This window comes from Prionailurus viverrinus, chromosome C2, assembly GCF_022837055.1.
Source record: "Prionailurus viverrinus isolate Anna chromosome C2, UM_Priviv_1.0, whole genome shotgun sequence".
Classification (NCBI taxonomy): domain Eukaryota; kingdom Metazoa; phylum Chordata; class Mammalia; order Carnivora; family Felidae; genus Prionailurus; species Prionailurus viverrinus.
Genome location: NC_062569.1, coordinates 81,055,141 through 81,074,976, shown reverse-complemented (window position 1 = coordinate 81,074,976; position 19,836 = coordinate 81,055,141). Strand labels below are relative to the sequence as shown.

Sequence of the window (19,836 nt, the reverse complement as noted above, 5' to 3'; positions counted from 1 at the left end):
TGAGGGGAGCCTGATGATGGGGCCATCATCATTATTAAAAACCACAGAAGAGACTGCTGCTAAGATCATTACCTTTAGACCTCCGTGTGTTTAATTACAGGACCCCTTGTTTTAAAAGCCATTCCATGTCTACAGAATGTCTGCAGGGCTTCAAAGAGTCTAAGATTTTTCTCTTACAATAAACTCCCCTTTAATCTTAAAAAATTGGAAATGGGTGGGCATAAAGCTATGTTATCTCAAGTCACCTTCCAGTTCTGGTGACCTGAGTAGATGTAGTAATTGCTGTTGATAGAAAACTACAAGGATTTATTTTACACACAGTTGCTTTTACTCATGACACGAGAGCTGATTACTAAACCCCTTTCCTGAGAAAAATACATGTTCCTTTCTCCATTAGAGGGGGCGGGAACCATTGCATGACTTGGTCACACTACGGAAATGGCTGATATTGGGGATACAAGTGGGAGAAGATGCAGAACTCAAATATGAGAAGGCACCAAGTGCAACATTCCCTCAGTAAATGCACACACCATTCTGGCTGATTTTAAGGGATCTTTGTCAAGTTTAACGATATACTGCATTTCTTCTGAGTCATTAAAAATTTTGTATAACATTATTCTCGGTTTATACCTCATGATTTTTGTTCTGGCACACTCTCTATGTGCCAGTTAAAAATAAGCTATCAGTTAGTGAGTTGAGAAAATTGATGTGGAACTCTTTAAATCTCACTGCCGTTTTAGGATTACAATTTTGGCCAATTTTGGAGAGTTAAGTTATAGAGTTCCATGAATTCTCTAATGATAAAAACAAAAGCCAAACAATAACTTTTTCCTTAGATGAGAGACCAAAAATGAATACTATTATTTTTTTTTATAAACTAAAATTTTAATTTTATTTTATGAGAAGGTGAAAGTCATTTATTGCATGAAAAACACTGAGAAAATTCTGCCATGACAACGTGTTGCTTAGTTTATTGTACAAAGGGATTAATCTATACAGGTTTTTAAAGGGATAGAGAATTATTTACTTCTGAGTGAAACATGTTTACTAGTAATCTTTCCCTTACTTGCTTGCTTTAGTTTCCAGTTATATTATTTAAACTCCACACCATCTTCCCTGGTCACTGTTTAATATATTGCAAGGATAACATTCAGCATATCTATTGTTTCTTTGGTCTGTAGTGTTTCATAAATTTTTTAAAAAATAAAATCATTACTGTCATTTAAAGATCTGGAGATATTACATGCAAACCCAGGTTTCCAGCTGTTCTTGAAAAACTATTCTTTCAACACCAGATGGGCTTTCCCGCATGACAACAGGCTGGGGTTGCAAAGCACTTACCACTGTATGTGCTGCCATCCCTGTTCTCATCATCTGATTCCGGCTGATATTTTGGTATACCATCTCTAAGGTAGCCCGTTTCTAGTCCAAATGATATGTTAAACAAAAGGGCCTGATGATCGGATTCCCATTCTTATTTTATCTTATTTTTTTAAGTTTATTTATTTATTTTGAGAGAGAAAGAGGCAGAGAAGACAGAGGGACGGAGGGAGAATCCCAAGCAGGCTCCACGCTGTCAGCACAAAGCAGGACCTAGGGCTGAAACCCACAAACTGCGAGATCATGACCTGAGCAGAAATCAAGAATCAGACGCTCAACCGACTGAGTCACCCAGGCGCCCCTCGAGTCCCAAAAACCACAAGAGAAACTGACCACGACTAATGGTAACACAGTAAAGGAGGAAAAGAAGGAGGAGAAAGAGGAAGAAGGGAAGGACCAGAAGAAAAAAAGGAAACTGTCATAGAAAAAGAAATGCCAGCTTTATTTAAATTTGCTAGTTATTTCTTTTTAATTAGTGGTTAGTTCTCATATTAGATATAATAAGTCAATGCCAAAATTTTCATTTTTTTTTTATTAAAAAAATTTTTTTTTTCAACGTTTATTTATTTTTGGGACAGAGAGAGACAGAGCATGAACGGGGGAAGGGCAGAGAGAGAGGGAGACACAGAATCAGAAACAGTCTCCAGGCTCTGAGCCATCAGCCCAGAGCCCGACGCGGGGCTCGAACTCACAGACCGCAAGATCGTGACCTGGCTGAAGTCGGACGCTTAACCGACTGCGCCACCCAGGCGCCCCAAAATTTTCATTTTTAAATAAAAACTATAGTGTGTTCAACAAATCTCTCAGAATAGTGTGGGAGGGGCATAAACATTAGATTAGGTGAAACTGGCTTTTCACAAATACATTGATCTAGAGTCAGTCTAAACAAATTAGGGCAAGCGTGCTGATTAAGTGACTCTGCTCTGCACTCGGGACAATACCCCAGCAGGATGTCTTGTAATGGAAACTCATTTTTAAATCCAATCTAGGGTTGAGTATGACATACAAACCATCACCAAGAATCTTCAAGTTCTTTATTTAGGAGAGTCTTCCTCAATACTTGGTAAGCTAAGGAAGAGCTGGAGAGCAGGTGAATATGATCAATGTTATTATTTTCCTCATCATGAGAGAGGCACAAAAAGGCACTTTTTTTTCCTCATCATGAGGGAGAGGCACAAAAAGGAGATTTGCAGGAAAGCTATGTCAAGAAGTGAAAATAACCTTGTTATGGGTAACAAATGTAACACTGGCAGGATCCAGTCTACTGACTTCGATCCCTCAGCAATAAAGTCTAACACCCACTCAATTATGAGATCAGCTCAAGTCCCAATTAAAGCTCAAACTTTGAAGACCAAAGTGTTTCCTTTGTGAAAAGAAGTTGATAAACCATATTCACCATGAAAAAGTGTGTCTGTACATCATGTCCTTTGATGGGCTATTCTTAAGAGTCCCAAGATTCCAGAGGGCCACGCAATGGGCTGGCTTGCATTAGATTTCTGCAAAGCTGGCAGCCTTATTCTGGAAGTCTTACATTACAGGTAACCTGATGACAGGGAGGGTGGGCCACAGGCATGCATCTCAGCTCGCCTGTGAAGCCAAGGGGAGAGAGCTTTGCAAGACTGATATGCTGGGATCAATGAAACTCTCCGGGGAACTGGCTGTTCCCCTTTCAAATGCCACCTCCCTAATCTCTCCACTTGCTCAAGTCAGATTCTTCAAAGCTCTGAACAGGACATGAGGCTGGCATGATTAGGAGAGGCAAAGAAAGAATGCTCTCTATAAATCATGGGTGGAGGGAGAAAGCATCAAATTTACAGACAGTTAACAATCAAGGTCAGAACTGAGGGATACTGCTTGGAAGTATAATTGCTTCCTTTAACCATGAAGAGAAAACAAAGTCTCATAATATTTATTAAGGGCCTACTGTATGCTGGACAGTGTGCTGGGCACCAGGTCAGGATGCCTGACCTCTAAGACCTTGAAATCTATGAAGGGAGAAAGTCACAAGAGCAAAAATGACTGTATGTCCAAAGGCCAGGTCATTACCTCAGACTAAGCACAACAGAAAACACTAACCTGAGGTTTTCACAGTGTTTGCACACAGATAATACTGTGTGCCATGGGTTATGAGAAAACAGCTCTCAAACTGAGGAAGGTGCGCGAGGCTTATAATCGAGACAGACTGACCTATATTCACAAAGAGGCCTGGTCACTGGAGTCCAGGGAAAGAAAACACTCTGCCCCCAGAAGTGGTGTTCTGATCAGACCTCTCGGTTCTCAGGTAGGTGCCACAGAAAGCTGATCTCTGCCTCCCCACCAATTCCAAAAACATTCCAGGTCAGTACATATGATTCTTTCTAATGGCTCCAGAGTAATTCGTTATATGGATTTGCCCCAATTTGTTGAAAGTCCCCCACTGGCGAGCGTGTAGGCTCCCAGTACTCTGCCATCGCAAATCAATATGTTGACTCTTTGATAAGTGAAATCCACTGTTGTGTTTTATTTACCATGGTGACTACAAAAGGCATCCCCATAAATGAAGTGACAGATTAACAATGAAAAATAAATGCTGAAGTCAACAGGTTCTTAAAATATGGAGAGGGTCCTGCCTTGTGCAGGCAAGGAGGCTGCATTGGCTTGGGCAGGCATAGGAAAATAGCACAGCCACCCTGCAGAAGTCTGCGTATGGGGCGGCCTGTAATCATTCTCTAGCATCTATTCATATATTTGGATAGTGGATAGTATCACAGTCCCTTGGGGCTAGAGTATGTATGCATGCCTGAAAGCACTAAGGAAAGCAAAAAAAGTAGAAACATTCTGCTCTGCGTCCTTTCAAATTATTACTTGTTGTACGAGTGAACCTTCACAAAACTGTAATAAACTCATGAAACAAAGGGATCAAAATTCAGATTCATAAACATTTATATGCCTATGGCCAGTCAGGCGCTGATCAGTGCTCTAGACAGATCATGCAATTCTCATAATAAGGGATGTATTAACATGGCCACTTGCAGACATGAAAAAGCGAGTTTTAAAGAGATTGGATTCTTTGGGCAGGTCGCTTAGGCTGCTAGGAAATTTCAGAATTGAAATCTGTACCTAAGTTTCCTGCCATTTCTAAAACACCATTCTGTCAACTGTCTTATAGCTAATGATTCCTAGCTATAATACTGGAGTAGCACCTTAATATAATAAGTGGTAGGCCTCTCTTAGCAGTAGCAATTACATTGTAGAAATAAGCAAAGAGTCTGAAAGTAAATCCTGAATTCAGTACTGCTTGGGTTTGAATACGTGTGTGTGTGTGTGTGTGTGTGTGTGTGTGTGTGTGTGTGTGTCCGTGAAACAGAGAATATGGAAAATGTTATCACACTTCATTTTATTTCAGTGGAAGAAGTTTAAAATAAATACCATATTTTTATGGAACTGGACACACAACTGTATTTGTTATGTAAAAAATAGAGGGGTGCTTTGGTGGCTCAGTGGGTTAAGTGTCTGGCTTTGGCTCAGGTCATGATCTCCCAGTTCCTGAGTTTGAGCCCTGGGTCGGGCTCTGTGCTGACAGCTCAGAGCCTGGAGCCTGCTTCGGATTCTGTCTCCCTCTCTCTCCGCTCCTTCCCCATTCACATTCTGTCTCTGTTTCTCTCTCAAAAATAAATAAACATAAAAAAAAATAGAGAAACCAAAGGAAATATGCATATACACTTTAAATGTATTCATTGTGTTTTGGCAGTGATTATGCGTAAAATCAGAATGAAAAGAGAAAACACAAAAGGACAATGACAAGTGATAAAATGGTACTAAACAGTTTTTATTACAGAATTACCAGAATACCATGTAGTAAGTGTGGCTCTTCCTAATGACAGCTGCTTCTGCTGCTTCCCGTTTGTGCATGGTTTTAAATTATAGTGTTTTATTTTGAAAGTTGCTTTAAAATGCACATATGCCTAAGAAATAGGTGTTGTATAATAGGACATTTAAAAAACCCTCCATCCACCTTTTGGGATGAGCAATGGATGTTGTATGGAAACCAATTTGACAATAAATTTCATATTAAAAAAATAATAAAATAAATAAAATAAAATAAAATAAAATAAAATAAAATAAAATAAAAATCCCTCCATCACTTGGTCTTTAGCACCATACTACACAGGGCCTGTGTGTCCCTGTATGTCTCCTTCTATCAATCAGGGGGAAAGACAGTCTAGACAGGATGGCAGACAGACTTGAACTGGGAGTGAGGGGTCCTGAGTTCCTTTCCCTCCTCGACAGGTGATAAGCCTTGGAACCTTGACTTCTCTAAGTTTCCTCATTTATAAAAGTGGGGCTAACAGCCTCAGTTGTGAGGCTCAACTAAAATAAATGTATGGGACAATACTTTTTAAAATGTGAGGTCTATGGGGGCACCTGGGTGGCTCAGACCTTTAAGCATCCGACTCTTGGTTTTGGCTCAGATCAGGATCTCACGGCTCATGATAGCTCTGCCGTCATGCTGACAGTGCTCGGTCTGTTTGGGATTCTCTCTCTCTCTCTCTCTCTCTCTCTCGCTCATTCTCTGTCCCTCCCCTGCACACTCATGCTCTCTCTCGCTCTCTCTCTCTCCCCTGCCCTCAAAATAAATAAATGATCTTTGAAAAACAAACAAACAAACAAAAGTGAGGTCAATGTATAAGTGCGGGGATATATAATTTGGCTTAGAGACTCAGATGTTGATATGTACAAGATACTGGTGTCTGTGGATAGATCTGAGGTCTTTTCAAGTGATTTCAACTGCTACTCAGATAAGGGTTCAAGTGCCCTAAATTTAGAAGAAATGCAACTGGGCCTAAAATAAAACTGATGATGAACAAGAAAGTACTACTTAGGAAAACTCTAGACACCACACGCTACACCAGTAGGGGAGAATGGACATCTAATTCAACCTATTCTATACAACCTGTAAAATTCTATATGGTTCTGTAAAATCTATAGGGCAGACTGTAGACAAATGAACCAAGATCCAAGAGAGGCAAAAGAGCTTAACCCAGGCCACTCACTAAATGGCAGGCAAAACACCTAATAAGAACCTAAGTCCTTCTAGAAGTGTCCTATGTTGATTATTAACACTAGCACACCAGAAGAAAAGAAAACAAATTTTACCAGACTCCTCTTTTTCCTCATCAGAGACACAGATCGAACACAAGAAAGACCAAGTGACTTGGCTAAAGTCACAAAGATGATCATGTCTAGAATCCAGGTTTTCTGCCCCCCAAAGAGTGACCTTTCCCTTAACAGCAATGCCTACCCCTTTATTCAGGGTACGGACCTCACTGTTGTCCCACCTAAGGAAATTTTACCAGTATACTCCACAAGACATTTTATTTTCTTTTTAACCTGCCACTTAGGCATACATCCCCAACCTTGTGTGTGTGTGTGTGTGTGTGTGTGCGTGTGTGTGTGTGTGACAATTTACTTGTCCTAGAGAGGGGCTTTGATGGTTCAGAATTGTGTTGAATCTAAAAAAAAATAAACCTTAAGACTTCTGTATGGGAGGTGATACAGGAGGCGAAGGGTGGCTGATTTAATGTTCCACTTGCAACAAGATCTATCACCATGGTTTTTAAACCATTTTAGAAGGGAAGTGAGCAATCATTAAGTGGTCTCCATATGCCCATCATCCCTTCAGATGTGCTTATTCCTAACACAGCAGAGCTTGGCCTGGGTATGCAAACAAAAAACTGTTAGCCTTGGAGATCAGGGATTATGAACACCCAATCGGCAACCCTATTCTAAAGCACATTATGCTCCACTTATAAAATGGTTAGTTGGGCAGATCTTCAGCAAAGTATTACTTAGATTGATCAACCAATATTTATTAAGGCCTATGAACTCTAAGTTTACTCACCTTTAGTGTCCACCTCCAGGATTATTAATATAAAAGACACTCATGATTATAACACAGTTGGTGAGTAACAGATGGAAAAAAGATCAAATTGTAGGCTCATAGTTAGACTTTATGTTTGAAATATGAACCATGACAGAACCGCTTCTCCAATCATGAAAGAAAAGCACTAAAATAAAATTTTAGGCAAGTGTTGAACATCCTTATGTGGAACGGTAGAAAAAGAAAGAAAGAGGGGTGCCTGGGTGGCTCAGTCAGTTAAGTGTCCAACTTCAGCTCAAGTCACAATCTCAGGGTTCCTGAGTTTAAGCCCCGAATCAGGCTCTGTGCTGACAGCTCAGAGCCTGGAGCCTGCTTCAGATTCTGTGTCTCCCTGTCTCTCTGCCCCTCCCCGACTCACACTCGCTCTCTCGCTCTCTCAAAGAATGAATAAACATTGAAAAAAAATTAATTAGATAAAACGAAAAAGAAAGAAAGAACACAATCTGGTGGGGCAGGTCAGAATCAGAAATAGGTCCTGTTACACAAAAGCCTCTGTCCGTTTAGGGATGTCATTTAACCTCCACATTCTTAGCTTTCCTTACTAGTGAAATGGGAAGTATACAGCTCATCCTACTTAGCTCACAAAGAAGTGAAGACAAAATGAGGGAACACATGTGAAATTACATTGGGATGTAGTCTTATAAATGTAGATTGTTTTATGAACCATATACAGCTGGATTAAAGCAATAGTGAACTAGATGCTATAATATAGAAGTAAAACACTTTCCAAAGAAAGCTATTTGCCAAAGAGGAAAAAAAAAACCTGTTAAAACAATTCTAAAGCTACTTTTCAATAAGAGGATGATATTTGGAAGTGCTTTTAGAATCCATGCAAATATTAAGTTGTTTGAAAAACATGCATGCCACTTTGGTATTGGCCATTCTTTGATCAAGCAATTAAAACAAGCCTTGTGCATCTCCTCCCTTATATACAAACCTTATTTATAATACATTAACAATATGAACTTTGAAATAGAATAAACATTCTTGTACCTTTTTAATTTTTGAAAATATTTCCATATTTTCTTGGAAAAGTTACATATGTAAAGTTCTTTTTTTCAACATTTTTAATCATAATGTCTTTGGACTAATTCAGGACTCTGATGTACAGTTTTAGAAGGGTCTTTGGGGGAAAAATTATAAAGGTGATAAATCTATTTGTATCAATAAATTACGATTCGTGTTATAGAACCTACACGTATAAACAAATTTAGCCCTTCCTTAATAAATGAAATTTATATTTCTTATTACCTCATGCCTGTGATTTTATTTTTTAACCACATATTAATATGGCATTTACTTCTTTAAAATAAGGAGACTGGTAACTATCCTACATTCTGGTAAATGCAAATACACATCCTACGACTATGATATTTCTTGTTGGCATACTGCTTTATAGCTTTCCAAAAACTTTTACACCAAGGACCCCTGACAGCCGGGAGGGGGAGAACAGATTTGCTGAAAATACTACGTGCCAGCCAGAACACAGGACTTTGGTCCCCAGATCAGGGCTTTGCCCACTCAATGGCACTTTTTCTTTCTCTGGTTCAGTGTTAAATAGTTAAAACCAAAATGTCCTTGGAGGACAGAGAGAAACTGTGAAATGAATCTCTAAGCCTTGACAGAGTTGAGAAGTCCCTGCGGGGGAGGGGGATGGCAATGAAGACCACCCTTGGAGGCAGGGGTCAGGTTTAAGGGCACACAGGTGCCCGGGGCTCTTACCGTCCAGGTGGCCGACTTGGCGGTGCTAGACTGCTGGAAAGACACGTCGAAGCTGTGCGGGCCCGGGTAGTCGGTGTTGGAAGGGATGGCGGGGGAAGGCGACAGGGCATCGAAGGTGGAGCTGGGCTGCGCGTAGGGTGACGGTGCCGTGACGCTGTTCTGCGCATGGTCTGTGTTGTAGGGGCTGGTGGACGAGGAGCCGTTCTGAATCTGCTGGTCCATGCTGTTCAGGAGCCCCAGGTTCGTGTACTGTGGCTGCAGGACACCCAGAAACCCCAGAGTTAGCCATTTCAGCTGCCCATCATTGCTCCAAAAAGGCGTCATTTGGTGCATGCGTTGTCCAGAAATCCACCGTGGGTCTATGAAACTTCATATTTCAAGTAAAGGGACCAATTTGCGATACACGGAAACAGCAAGGGAAGTCTGAGGCCTGTGCGTGCCTTGTAAGGGTGCAGCCTTGGGAGACTGTGGTCTCCTGAAGAGCAACTAAAAGTAGAATATATACAATGATACTGAGGTAGCATTGTAGGGTGACAGACGGTGGCTGCATGTGTGGTGGGCATAGCATAAGGTATAGACTTGACATCACCATATCGTACCCCTGAAATGAATGTAACATTGTGTGGCAACTATATTTGAATTAAAGAAAATGTGGAACGCGTGCTCATTAACAAACTGGGCAGAAATGTCCAGTGTTTAGTAGCTGTATAGAATATCTTTAAAATAAATGAATACCACATGCTACTTTCCCCCCCCTCCTGCCATGTTATTCAGAATGAGAATGATCACTGGATAGATATGTTATAAAAGGGATGTGAGCATCAAATTCCTGCAGATGGAACAAAAGCAGATGTTCTCCAAATTTCCTTGTAGTCTTATTATCTAAATTCTGTCCCAGGGTACCAAGAGTGCCCCCCAAGCCCCGACCAAGGTCTCAGTTCATCAAGACTGGCGAAGTATCGGTAGCAAGGTAAGGGTGAGTCACCTATATGTTTTTAAAAGTAACATGCTAGTATACCATCCAAACACAGCCTAATTTTTCCTCTGTTCTTTCATTTTCTTTGCAGCAGTTTGTTCTTTGCCAGAGTAGAACATGTGTAAGAGAAATATCACTTAGTTATAATAAACATTCTATATTTGATGTAATTGAGGCGCACATTAGTTCGGGTAACTCCGCTGCCTAATGTTTTATGCCTTCTGTGCAAATGGTTACAGTAGGCATTCTGTGCATGGTGTATGGAAAGAATGAATTAACTTTTCATTAAATCTGCATGTACGGAAAGAATGGATTAACTTTTCATTTAATCTGCAAAAAAAAAGTATTACTATCGGAGAGGGGGAGTGATTTGCTCAAGCATCAGCTAATAAGCAAAGAGTGGGAATTATGAAACCAAATCTTCTGACTCTGAGTCTAGAGCCCTGCCCAGCACCATCACACCTGTCAGCCTGAGGAGATAATTCAAGTCATTCCTAAACTTGAGTCAAACTGGACACATTTCCAGAAGGGGCAACCACTGTATGGGACAGGTTTGCTTATACAGGTTAATCTCATTGTTTCCTCAAGGGAGTGAAGGGGAAACCAAGCAAAAGCAAGAAGAGAAAAAACAGTCTTGTGGGCACCCAGGAGACTGGCTCCTCCCTGGAAAAAGAACTCTGAGAGTCCTAGCCCCAGTAAAACGATGGAGAAGAACAAACTTACAAAAGCAATAGACGCTTGACAAAAATGTTAATGAAACTAAATTATTTAACCAAACTTTTGGTATTTCACATGGCGGGGGGAGAAGTGAAGAACTCTGCCATTCCCTTCAGTCCAGAGAGCATCTGTCTAAATGTTAAAGGCCGCATGCCCATTCCATTACATTTATACTTTCACATTCCACTGCCGAATGCCACGTCCCCATTTGCTCTTCAAATAACTATTAATCTCTTGACACTTATCCCCATGCTGACAAGAGCAGCTGTTTGTCTTGCCTCCTCTCCCCTCTGACTTCAGCAGCTCCTATCCCCCCCCCCCTCCTTCTTTCCATCTTCAGCTCTCCCCTCTTGACAGGTGAGGCAGGACTGCAGGTGAGATGAGGAGGGGAGAAGAAAATAAAACCCCGAGGCCCCACAAAGCGTCCACCCCCCCACCCCCAGGCTGAATTCAAAGTCCCCAGGCATCCAAGCCTGCAGCAGCAGAGGAGGAATGGGATTGAAAAGATATTATTTGTGTTCAAGTTAAGGGTCAGCATGCAAAGCCCTCCTGAACGTCCGGGAGGAATCAGATAATGCTTCCAGAGGCACGTGCTTCCCTACAGCAGTACAATTAGGGAAGCGGCGGGCCCTGACATAAAGGACAAAGAAACTGGGCCGAGCACTTTCTCACAGGCAGTAAAATGCCTGTTGAGCCACCCTTCCCTCCTCCTTCCAGCTATGCAGAATTGGAACTTCAGCTAATTGTGGGCTTGGATGAGAACAAAGAAACATAGCCCTTTGAAAACTCTTTTTTTTTTTTTCAATATATGTAAAGAGAAAAGTTTTGGGACCAGCTTTAAAAGCCAGTGAGCAAACACTCAGCACTTCTCTAAGGACTTAAGAGAAAGGGAAAATGCATTCACCTCAGAGGCACCTAGGAGACCCCTGGGACTGCGGTGAGGCTGAACATAATGGGTGGTTCTAAAGAAACAGAAGCCTTATTCCCAGTTATTAACAGCACTGTGGGTGCTGATGGTTGGGCTTTGAAATCCCATCATTTTTAATTCCAATCAGTTTAGGTGAAAAATTTTACTTAATAACAACAGAGTGTGCCTCCACTGCCTAGGTTTCTTTATGCATCATAAAGCTGGAATTCTTAGGTTTAGACAAAGAGCTGCTCACTATCGAAGATAAAAATGGAAAAACACATTTCAATGCAAACCTTTCTTAAATGTTACTTTATTTTTTTTTTTTTTTTAATTTTTTTTCAACGTTTATTTATTTTTGGGACAGAGAGAGACAGAGCATGAACGGGGGAGGGGCAGAGAGAGAGGGAGACACAGAATCGGAAACAGGCTCCAGGCTCTGAGCCATCAGCCCAGAGCCTGACGCGGGGCTCGAACTCACGGACCGCGAGATCGTGACCTGGCTGAAGTCGGACGCTTAACCGACTGCGCCACCCAGGCGCCCCTCTTAAATGTTACTTTAAAGAAACATAACCAAGTAGTATACTCAATTGTCTTAAAAAAAATCTAAAGTACAAAACCAGCACTAACTTTAAATTAATTAGCCGAAAATACAAACAAGAACAAACCCAAAGAATTCCATGAAAGGAAATCTACTTGGATACTTTGCTTAACTTTATTAAAAATCAATGTCATAAGCCTGCCATGGGAAACAGTACTTTTGAAGTTAATTTAAAAAGCATTTAGTTAACAACAACGAGAGAAGTTTCTTATTTGCCTCTTTGATTTGACAAGAGAGTGGACATGTGGACAGAGCAGCATTGGAGGCTGAGGGGCAGATCAACATTGCCGAGAAGAACAAGTCCTCCATAGGCCAGATCAGCAAAATAATTTGCATGACTCAGTGCAAAATGAAAATACAGGCCCTCTTGTTCATAAATTATTAAGTTTCAAAATGGTGGTGCACCTGGCTAGCTCAGTTGGTTAGGAGTCTGACTCTTGATTTCAGCTCAGGTCACAATCTCATGGTTCCTGAGTTCGAGCCCCACTGTCAGTCCCGAGACTGCTTGGTATTCTCTTTCTCTCTGCACTCCGCCCCCCCCCCGACCCCTGCCCCATTCCCTCTCTGTCTCTCTCTCTCAAAATAAAATAAAAAAAATAAATAAACATAAAAAAATGGTGATAGCAGAGCATTAAACAAAGCACAGCACCCTTTGCTACTACATACCTTGTATGCCCATGAAGCTAGCTCTGTACCAGGTTAATGAGAACAATATTTATACCTTAGTTTCCACAAAGGGAAGCTGATGGGATGAATGGAGCAATGCCTGTGCCCCTTCTTTACTATAATTCCATGAATATAGGGGGTGGGGATCTTGTGTTATTCTTGGATGTTCATGTAATGCCTATTTACAGTGACCAGTAAAAGAGTGTGAAAAGTTAGAACATGGCACTTGCACATCAGTCAAAAAACTGCCCTTAGAAGAACTGTATGGGGTCGTCTATGTCCCATGTGTCTGATGTAATAAAAACTATTAGCATATTTGAAATGAAATAGAAACTAGATTGTCCCTTTCTAAACCGTGAGGCATCTTGATTTTGAAATAAACTTAATATATTCTATAGACACTCGATGAATGAATGAATGCATGTATGCATGAATGAATGAATAAAAAATGTCACATATCTGCCCTATCATGTCTGAAAGAGGAGACAGCCTTGTTTCCACAAAACCTGAAAGGCAAAATGAACACAACTTGTCTGAAGTCTACTGTAAGCCTGAAAACAACTGATTTCCTCTGAATTCAAACAGATGCATCATTTCCTATAAAATAACTTTGAAACAGAAGACTCACCACCTGGACCCTAGGTTTCTTACCAGCATCTGTAACTAGAATATATTCAGTTTCATCACACACTAGTTGATCTGACCGCAGAAAGGATGAAACACACCTTGGTCACAGAGACTTATACTCCTGGTAATCACAGAACAAATTGGGGGTGTTCTGAAACATGGAGCTGTCATGATTAGTGTAGGGATACCCAGGGGCTGAATCTTAAACTGCTTGCTTTTACCATTAGGAAAGAGTAAGTTTAGATAAGTAGTATTACCAAATACAGATAAAAGTATTTTCTTGTTTTTCTCCTCTCTTATACCCTTCACATTCTCATAGCCATCTATAGGCTCTGATTTGTTTCTTCACTAAACTTCAATTTGGATGGATTATTAGAATTAAAATACAGAAGGGGCGCCTGGGTGGCGCAGTCGATTAAGCGTCTGACTTCAGCCAGGTCACGATCTCGCCATCCGTGAGTTCGAGCCCCGCGTCAGGCTCTGTGCTGACAGCTCAGAGCCTGGAGCCTGTTTCCGATTCTGTGTCTCCTTCTCTCTCTGCCCCTCCCCCATTCATGCTCTGTCTCTCTCTGTCCCAAAAATAAATAAAAAACGTTGAAAAAAAAATTTTAAGAATTAAAATACAGAAGATTAGATTTTTTTTTCCTGAGTGGACACTGCTGTAAGAGTGCCCTATAAATGCAATCCCTATTTAGTTTCATCTATTTCCCCCCCCCGGGTTACACTGTTAAATGATCTTAAACTCTGAAAATAATATGAACCTAAATTTTCTTCTCATCTGCTCAGTAATACTGTGTCAGTATATATCACTGTAAATAAAACTCAATATTGAATACCTGGGTTTATACTTAAAGTTGACAATGTAATAAGCACTTTCCTATAAAAGAATTTAGCATCAAAAAAAAAAAAAAAAGGATCCCCATCAAGTCATTTGACCAGTGCAATGGAAAGAGAGACTTAGACATAATTTGTGTTTCTGAAAACTTTCTCCTCCAATTTATAAGAGACAAGTTATAAGTTCTATTTACTAGACATTACCGTCCGTAATAGCTAATTTATGGCAGCATGGCAACAAGAGCTAACAGTCTATGGCCAGAGGTTAATTCAAAAAATAAGAAGAAAAGGAATGAAAGCCAAATCAGGAATAGGAGAGGTTGCTGTCAGGATATGTAATCGAAATTAATTTACTTCCATTGAGGAGTGCTTGGGTGGCTCAGTCAGTTAAGCCTCTGACTTCAGCTCGGGTCATGATCTCACGGCTCATGGGTTCAAGCCCCACATCGGGCTCTGTGCTGACAGCTCAGAGCCTGGAGCCTGCTTTGGATTTTGTCTCCTTTTCTCTCTGCCCCACCCCGACTCGTTTTCTCTCTCTGTCTCTCAAAAATAAGTAAACATTAAACAAATTTTTAAATGTTTCCTTGTCACAGGAAACAATAAGTTGCCCAAATTTCATTTGGAAGAAATGATATTTATAATCTTTGACTGATTATTAGACAAGGCTAGGGAAGGGAATTGAATACTCTTTAGCACTTACCATTCCTGAATGGATCCTAGTAATGGAACAAAACTTGGAACCTAGACTTGCTGATGTGGGGTCTAAGTCCCAACACTGCCACTAATGTGCTGAAAACTCTGTGCAAGGTACATGAACCACCTGGACCTTAGTTTCCTACAAGGAGACTGAATCTCATGATCAAACATAAAAGGTGCCTCAATTCTAGCATTCTGATGGATGACCACATTCCTCCACAAAGCTATATTAAAGTGCCATGAGATTACTTTCAAAACATGAGATAACCTGCTTTTTTATTTATCCAGATTTACCAAGCCAAGCCTAGAAATCAGCAGCATGCATACACTTTCCTCAGCTGATTAAACCTTTCACCTTGGGTTTCCTGAAGGAGCTCTTGTGAACATTCTAAAGCCCCTCCTGGGAAAAGAAAGCAGTTTTCCTTGTGACCCTGGCTTTACAAAGCATTCATTCGAATATGCTCTAGTAGACAGTTCTACACTTCATCCCCAAATATCAGCAGGATGGTGACTTTTCAACAAGCACTGCCGTAGGGAGAAATGCTTGTCATTTTTTAGTTTTCTATTGCCTGCCTCACCTGAAAGAATGATGGCTTGTTTTATGCTAGAATTGAACACAACTGAGTTAAAATGCTCCATTCGCGGCCAAGAAGATATTTGTATAACAACGTCAAGTTGAAGTACCATCTTTCAACCTTAAGAATATATTCAGCATCTGATTTTTCTCAAGACCAGATTTTGTTCCTTGTAAAATATTTCGCTTCTTTTATCTACCAAATGATCCCCCAAAGCACATGCTTCGAGGTAAAGTGTACTCATACCTTACAATAAACAGCCTGTAAGAATAAAGCACCTAAGCGCACAGGAACTTCTGGCAGCAGGCAGAGAGTTTACTAGAATGCTTTATGGTCTGACACAAAGTGCCGAGATTCCTTTGAGGCCCGAGATTCCGTAACTCAGGAAAGAGCTCCCTAAAAGCCAATGCCAGACAACCTCAGGTGAGATGAATAACTACACAGTTGGCTGATCAGGTGGACAGCGATGTCGAAAAACACTGGACAACAGCATTTGCAAATCCAGGTGGTGGACCATGTTGAGGTTAAAACTCTGCCTAAATTTACTGAATGCACACTGCGGAGAGCTCAACCAAGAAAAAATAAACTTCAGGTTCTTATTTCAGTCAGTACTCCTTTTCAGTAATGACAAATGAGCAAAATTATAATCACAAGCATCTAAATTCTTCAAAGGGCTTTGTCACCATCAACATACCAAGGCGGCATGGGGCTTAGCAGAAAGGCATAATTCTAAATTCAATCACTTCTAGATGCGGATATTAAGGAAAAATATACAGAGTTCCAATTTTTTCAAAGTTGGAAAAAATATGTTTGAGGACATTTTCAGCCTCTCACAATCACTATTTTGATAGCTTTATTTAGCAGAAGTGGTAACGTGGAAGGAAGAGAGTACATAGTAATGAAAATTTTCAGTGAAGGTTAGGTCACTTATATGGAAAGCATACCATGGTGATTTTAGAAGATCATCGATAATGTTTCATTGGTTTTTAAAATGAGTTTAAGGTATTTAAAAATAATTTTTGTAATATATCTGTGTAGGGCATATCAGAAATCATGACTTCGATCAGCTGGAGTGATTAAATGTGATTATCATTGTATAACAGAGGATAGCTTTGTTTACCATGATGTGAAACTGAAGACACAGCCGTTTCAATAAACAGTGACCATTCAAATGTTTTAAAAGTCTGAAACGTATGGAGCATCCATATCCAATCCTGTCTACAAAAAGAATAGTAGCTACTACTTCTACTACGAATAATCTTTCTGAGTCCTTACCTATGTTTTTTAGAGTCTTCAAGTTCTGCTCATTCATTTAATCCTCATGAGCTAGGTGGCATTATCATCCCATGTTTTATACATAACTTATAGATGAGGAAACCGAAGCCCCGCAAGATTAAGTAACTTGCTCAAGGTAGTAAGGGACACAGCCCGAATAAGAAACCAGTAAATCTGGCTTGAGAACCCGCTTGCTTACTTATCTTTCATTCCGATTGCATGTAAATCTGAGTCCCTCAGATTTCTGCCTGGAATTTTTATCTAAAACTTACATTCAATGAAAGCATACCATTCTAGATCTTAAAAAACAACAACAACAACAACAACAACAAAAAACAGTTGTCCATTTTAAGGACAGGATATAAAACTAACCATTCTTAGACTGTGCATAACTGCAGACAGTGAGAGACCCAGCTCCTCGGAGCCTGTCACCAGCAGCTCAGTGTAGATGAGATCATGTCTCTCTCAAGTTGAAGACCATGGGCAGGTCCCAACTGTCTTAGAGTAAAGCCCCCCCCCCCCAAGTCTTGCCAGTGGCCTTGCCACACTATTTGAAACTCTCTCCTTTGCTCACTAAACAACCTGCAAACAGGCACTCCTCAAGTTTTTCAAAGGCAGACTCCTTCAGTCCGCAGCCCCCTCCCACTGGTGGGCTGTATCCTAGTTTGTCTTGTAGTTTTAGCTCAATGCCATTCTCCCCAGGAGAATCCCTCTTCACCCAGGTAGGCATTCCCCTTTGTTTCACACGGTCTTACTGCTTGGACTTTCCCTCGACATCACATCATTATAACTGAAATTATTTGTACAAATATATATATATATATATATATATATATATTTTTTTTTTTTTTTTTTTAAATATCGGTCTTTTCTGCTACACCATAAATCTATGAGAGATTGTATCTCGTTCATCACCGGGTCTCACGTCTGCAACGGTGTGTGAGCCACAGTGGCTGCTCGGGAAATATTTATTGAAAGAATAAATGCAAAATATTTTCCAGTAAAAAGCACTTTCAGAAGATATCTCTTTTTATTCGAATGCGCCTAACTGTTGACTTTTATGCTGAAGGAAGCCTGCCTTCAAATCGGCTTCATGTCTTTACACACTACTGCAGACTAAATGTCATGGTACATCTGCAAATAATCTCTATGACCTTTACTCTGTGCTCTGCTTTGTTTTGGTAGGTGGGATTGTGCTTTTAGCTTCAGCTTTTATGGGAACTAGTAGCAGAATAGCCAGTCCTGTCACTCATAAGCCAGTGAGTAATACTCAGTAGCTCACACCTAGCTGGAAAGTTTATTAATGAGCTCCTACTTCCTTAAAACAAACACATACACGTTTTCGTGGCAGGGCAGTGTCTTTTCCCTCATGGCCTCGAGTTTGTTCCTAATGCATCTAGGTCAGCAGTCAGAATCCAAATCTTTGTGGCCATATAATTATTCACTTCCTACCGACGGTGCTTGTGGCCGAATGCAGATTTCTTTGGGAAGAAACCACCCGGAAACAAACTTAGAGTAAGACGTTCGTTTCTGGTGGATAGGCCACAAAGTTTGTCCCTCCCTCTCTGATTTCCATGATTTTCTGCCCTGTTAGCTAGAAGTCAGTTTAGAATAATGCCATAATTAAGGGCTTACAGTGTATGTTTTCAGGAACGGAGATTGTACTTTATCAGACTTACGCACCATTTTCTTGCAAATGGTCTAAGTTCATGACTTCATTTCCCTGACTTTATAATACACACAGAGAGGTTGAAACACTAGTTTTTCTCTGCAGATAGAAAAGTAAAGCATGAAACAAGGAGTGCACTACTCAGTTTTACTATCCTATATATATTCAAATGAGAAACACTGGTTCTGTGTTCCTCTTGCTTGTCAAGTTCTTTGCTGATTGCTACATTTTTCATTGTATTTGAGATGAAAGTTTTTAGTGATTTACTACGCTTTGTAATTAGACACGGTGACTTACATAACATTGGAGTGTTCCTTTAAGCTGTCACCTTTAACTGCAAAATAAAACCGAAGTTTCCAGCTATGCAGAAGACATGCCTTACTTTGAAAAGACAGCCATCTATTCATTTCATCCTATTTACTCAATCACGAAAGTAACAGTCAATCAGTTTAATAATTACAACAGCCCCTGGTGTCTTATTTGAACACGAAAAAACAAGCAAACAAAAAACTAGGACACCACGGTTAAGAACAAAATGACTTAAAGATTTCTCAGACATCCTTTAGTGATAATAACACCATTGAAAATAAAACAGGAAAGTGTTTGCAAATCATCAAGCTTATTCACCCAGAGCAAACCACCCAAATCTCTGGTGATGACCAAGAGCCATGCAGGGGACAAAATGAATCAGGGGACAAAATTAATCAGTGTGGAAGCAAGTAAACACTTTTAAGAAGTGACTGCAAAGCAAGATAACAATCTAATCTATTCAGTTTTTTAAAAAATCAAACACATTCTCTGTCCTCATGGGTAACCCATTAAATGAAAGCAGCACACACTTTACACTGTTTACCTCTGTCAGAGTAGAAGTCATTTCTTACTTGGGAAACTTCCCTGTCTTAAAAACTTTCTTGCCACTTAAGGTATAATGGAAATAAATACCAGGGTTCATGAAAGAGAGAGAGACAGAGAGGGAGAGGGACTTGTAAGAAGTCAAGGAAAACCATATGATTCAGAACGTACAGGTAGGAGACAAGGTTTGTGCAACGTTGAAGTCACTTTACTTTTTGCACAGGTTAGTTATAAAGAGCCATTTCTGTAAAAGTATATATTATAGGCCAAATTTTTATTTGAAGATACCCCTTCATGCAACAGCAACAGAACATGCCTCCATCACATTCAGGAACATCACTCTCCAGGTGGCCCTGGAGAGGATACAGAGATAAGTACCTCACGTGCCCTACCCACCAGGATTGGGGAGAAGGCATCTG

The 19,836-nt window shown here is 40.4% G+C and overlaps 1 protein-coding gene across 3 annotated transcripts in view; it reads right to left on the bottom strand.

The window, feature by feature from the left end:
- TP63 (tumor protein p63) overlaps positions 1–19,836 on the bottom strand; it is a 103,202-nt gene that overhangs the window by 74,676 nt on the left and 8,690 nt on the right. For all 3 annotated transcript variants that reach the window (XM_047875897.1, XM_047875898.1, XM_047875899.1), the window contains exon 2: positions 9,023–9,277. In XM_047875897.1, the coding sequence (XP_047731853.1) occupies positions 9,023–9,277 (255 nt within the window). The remainder of the gene's footprint in view (positions 1–9,022; positions 9,278–19,836) is intronic.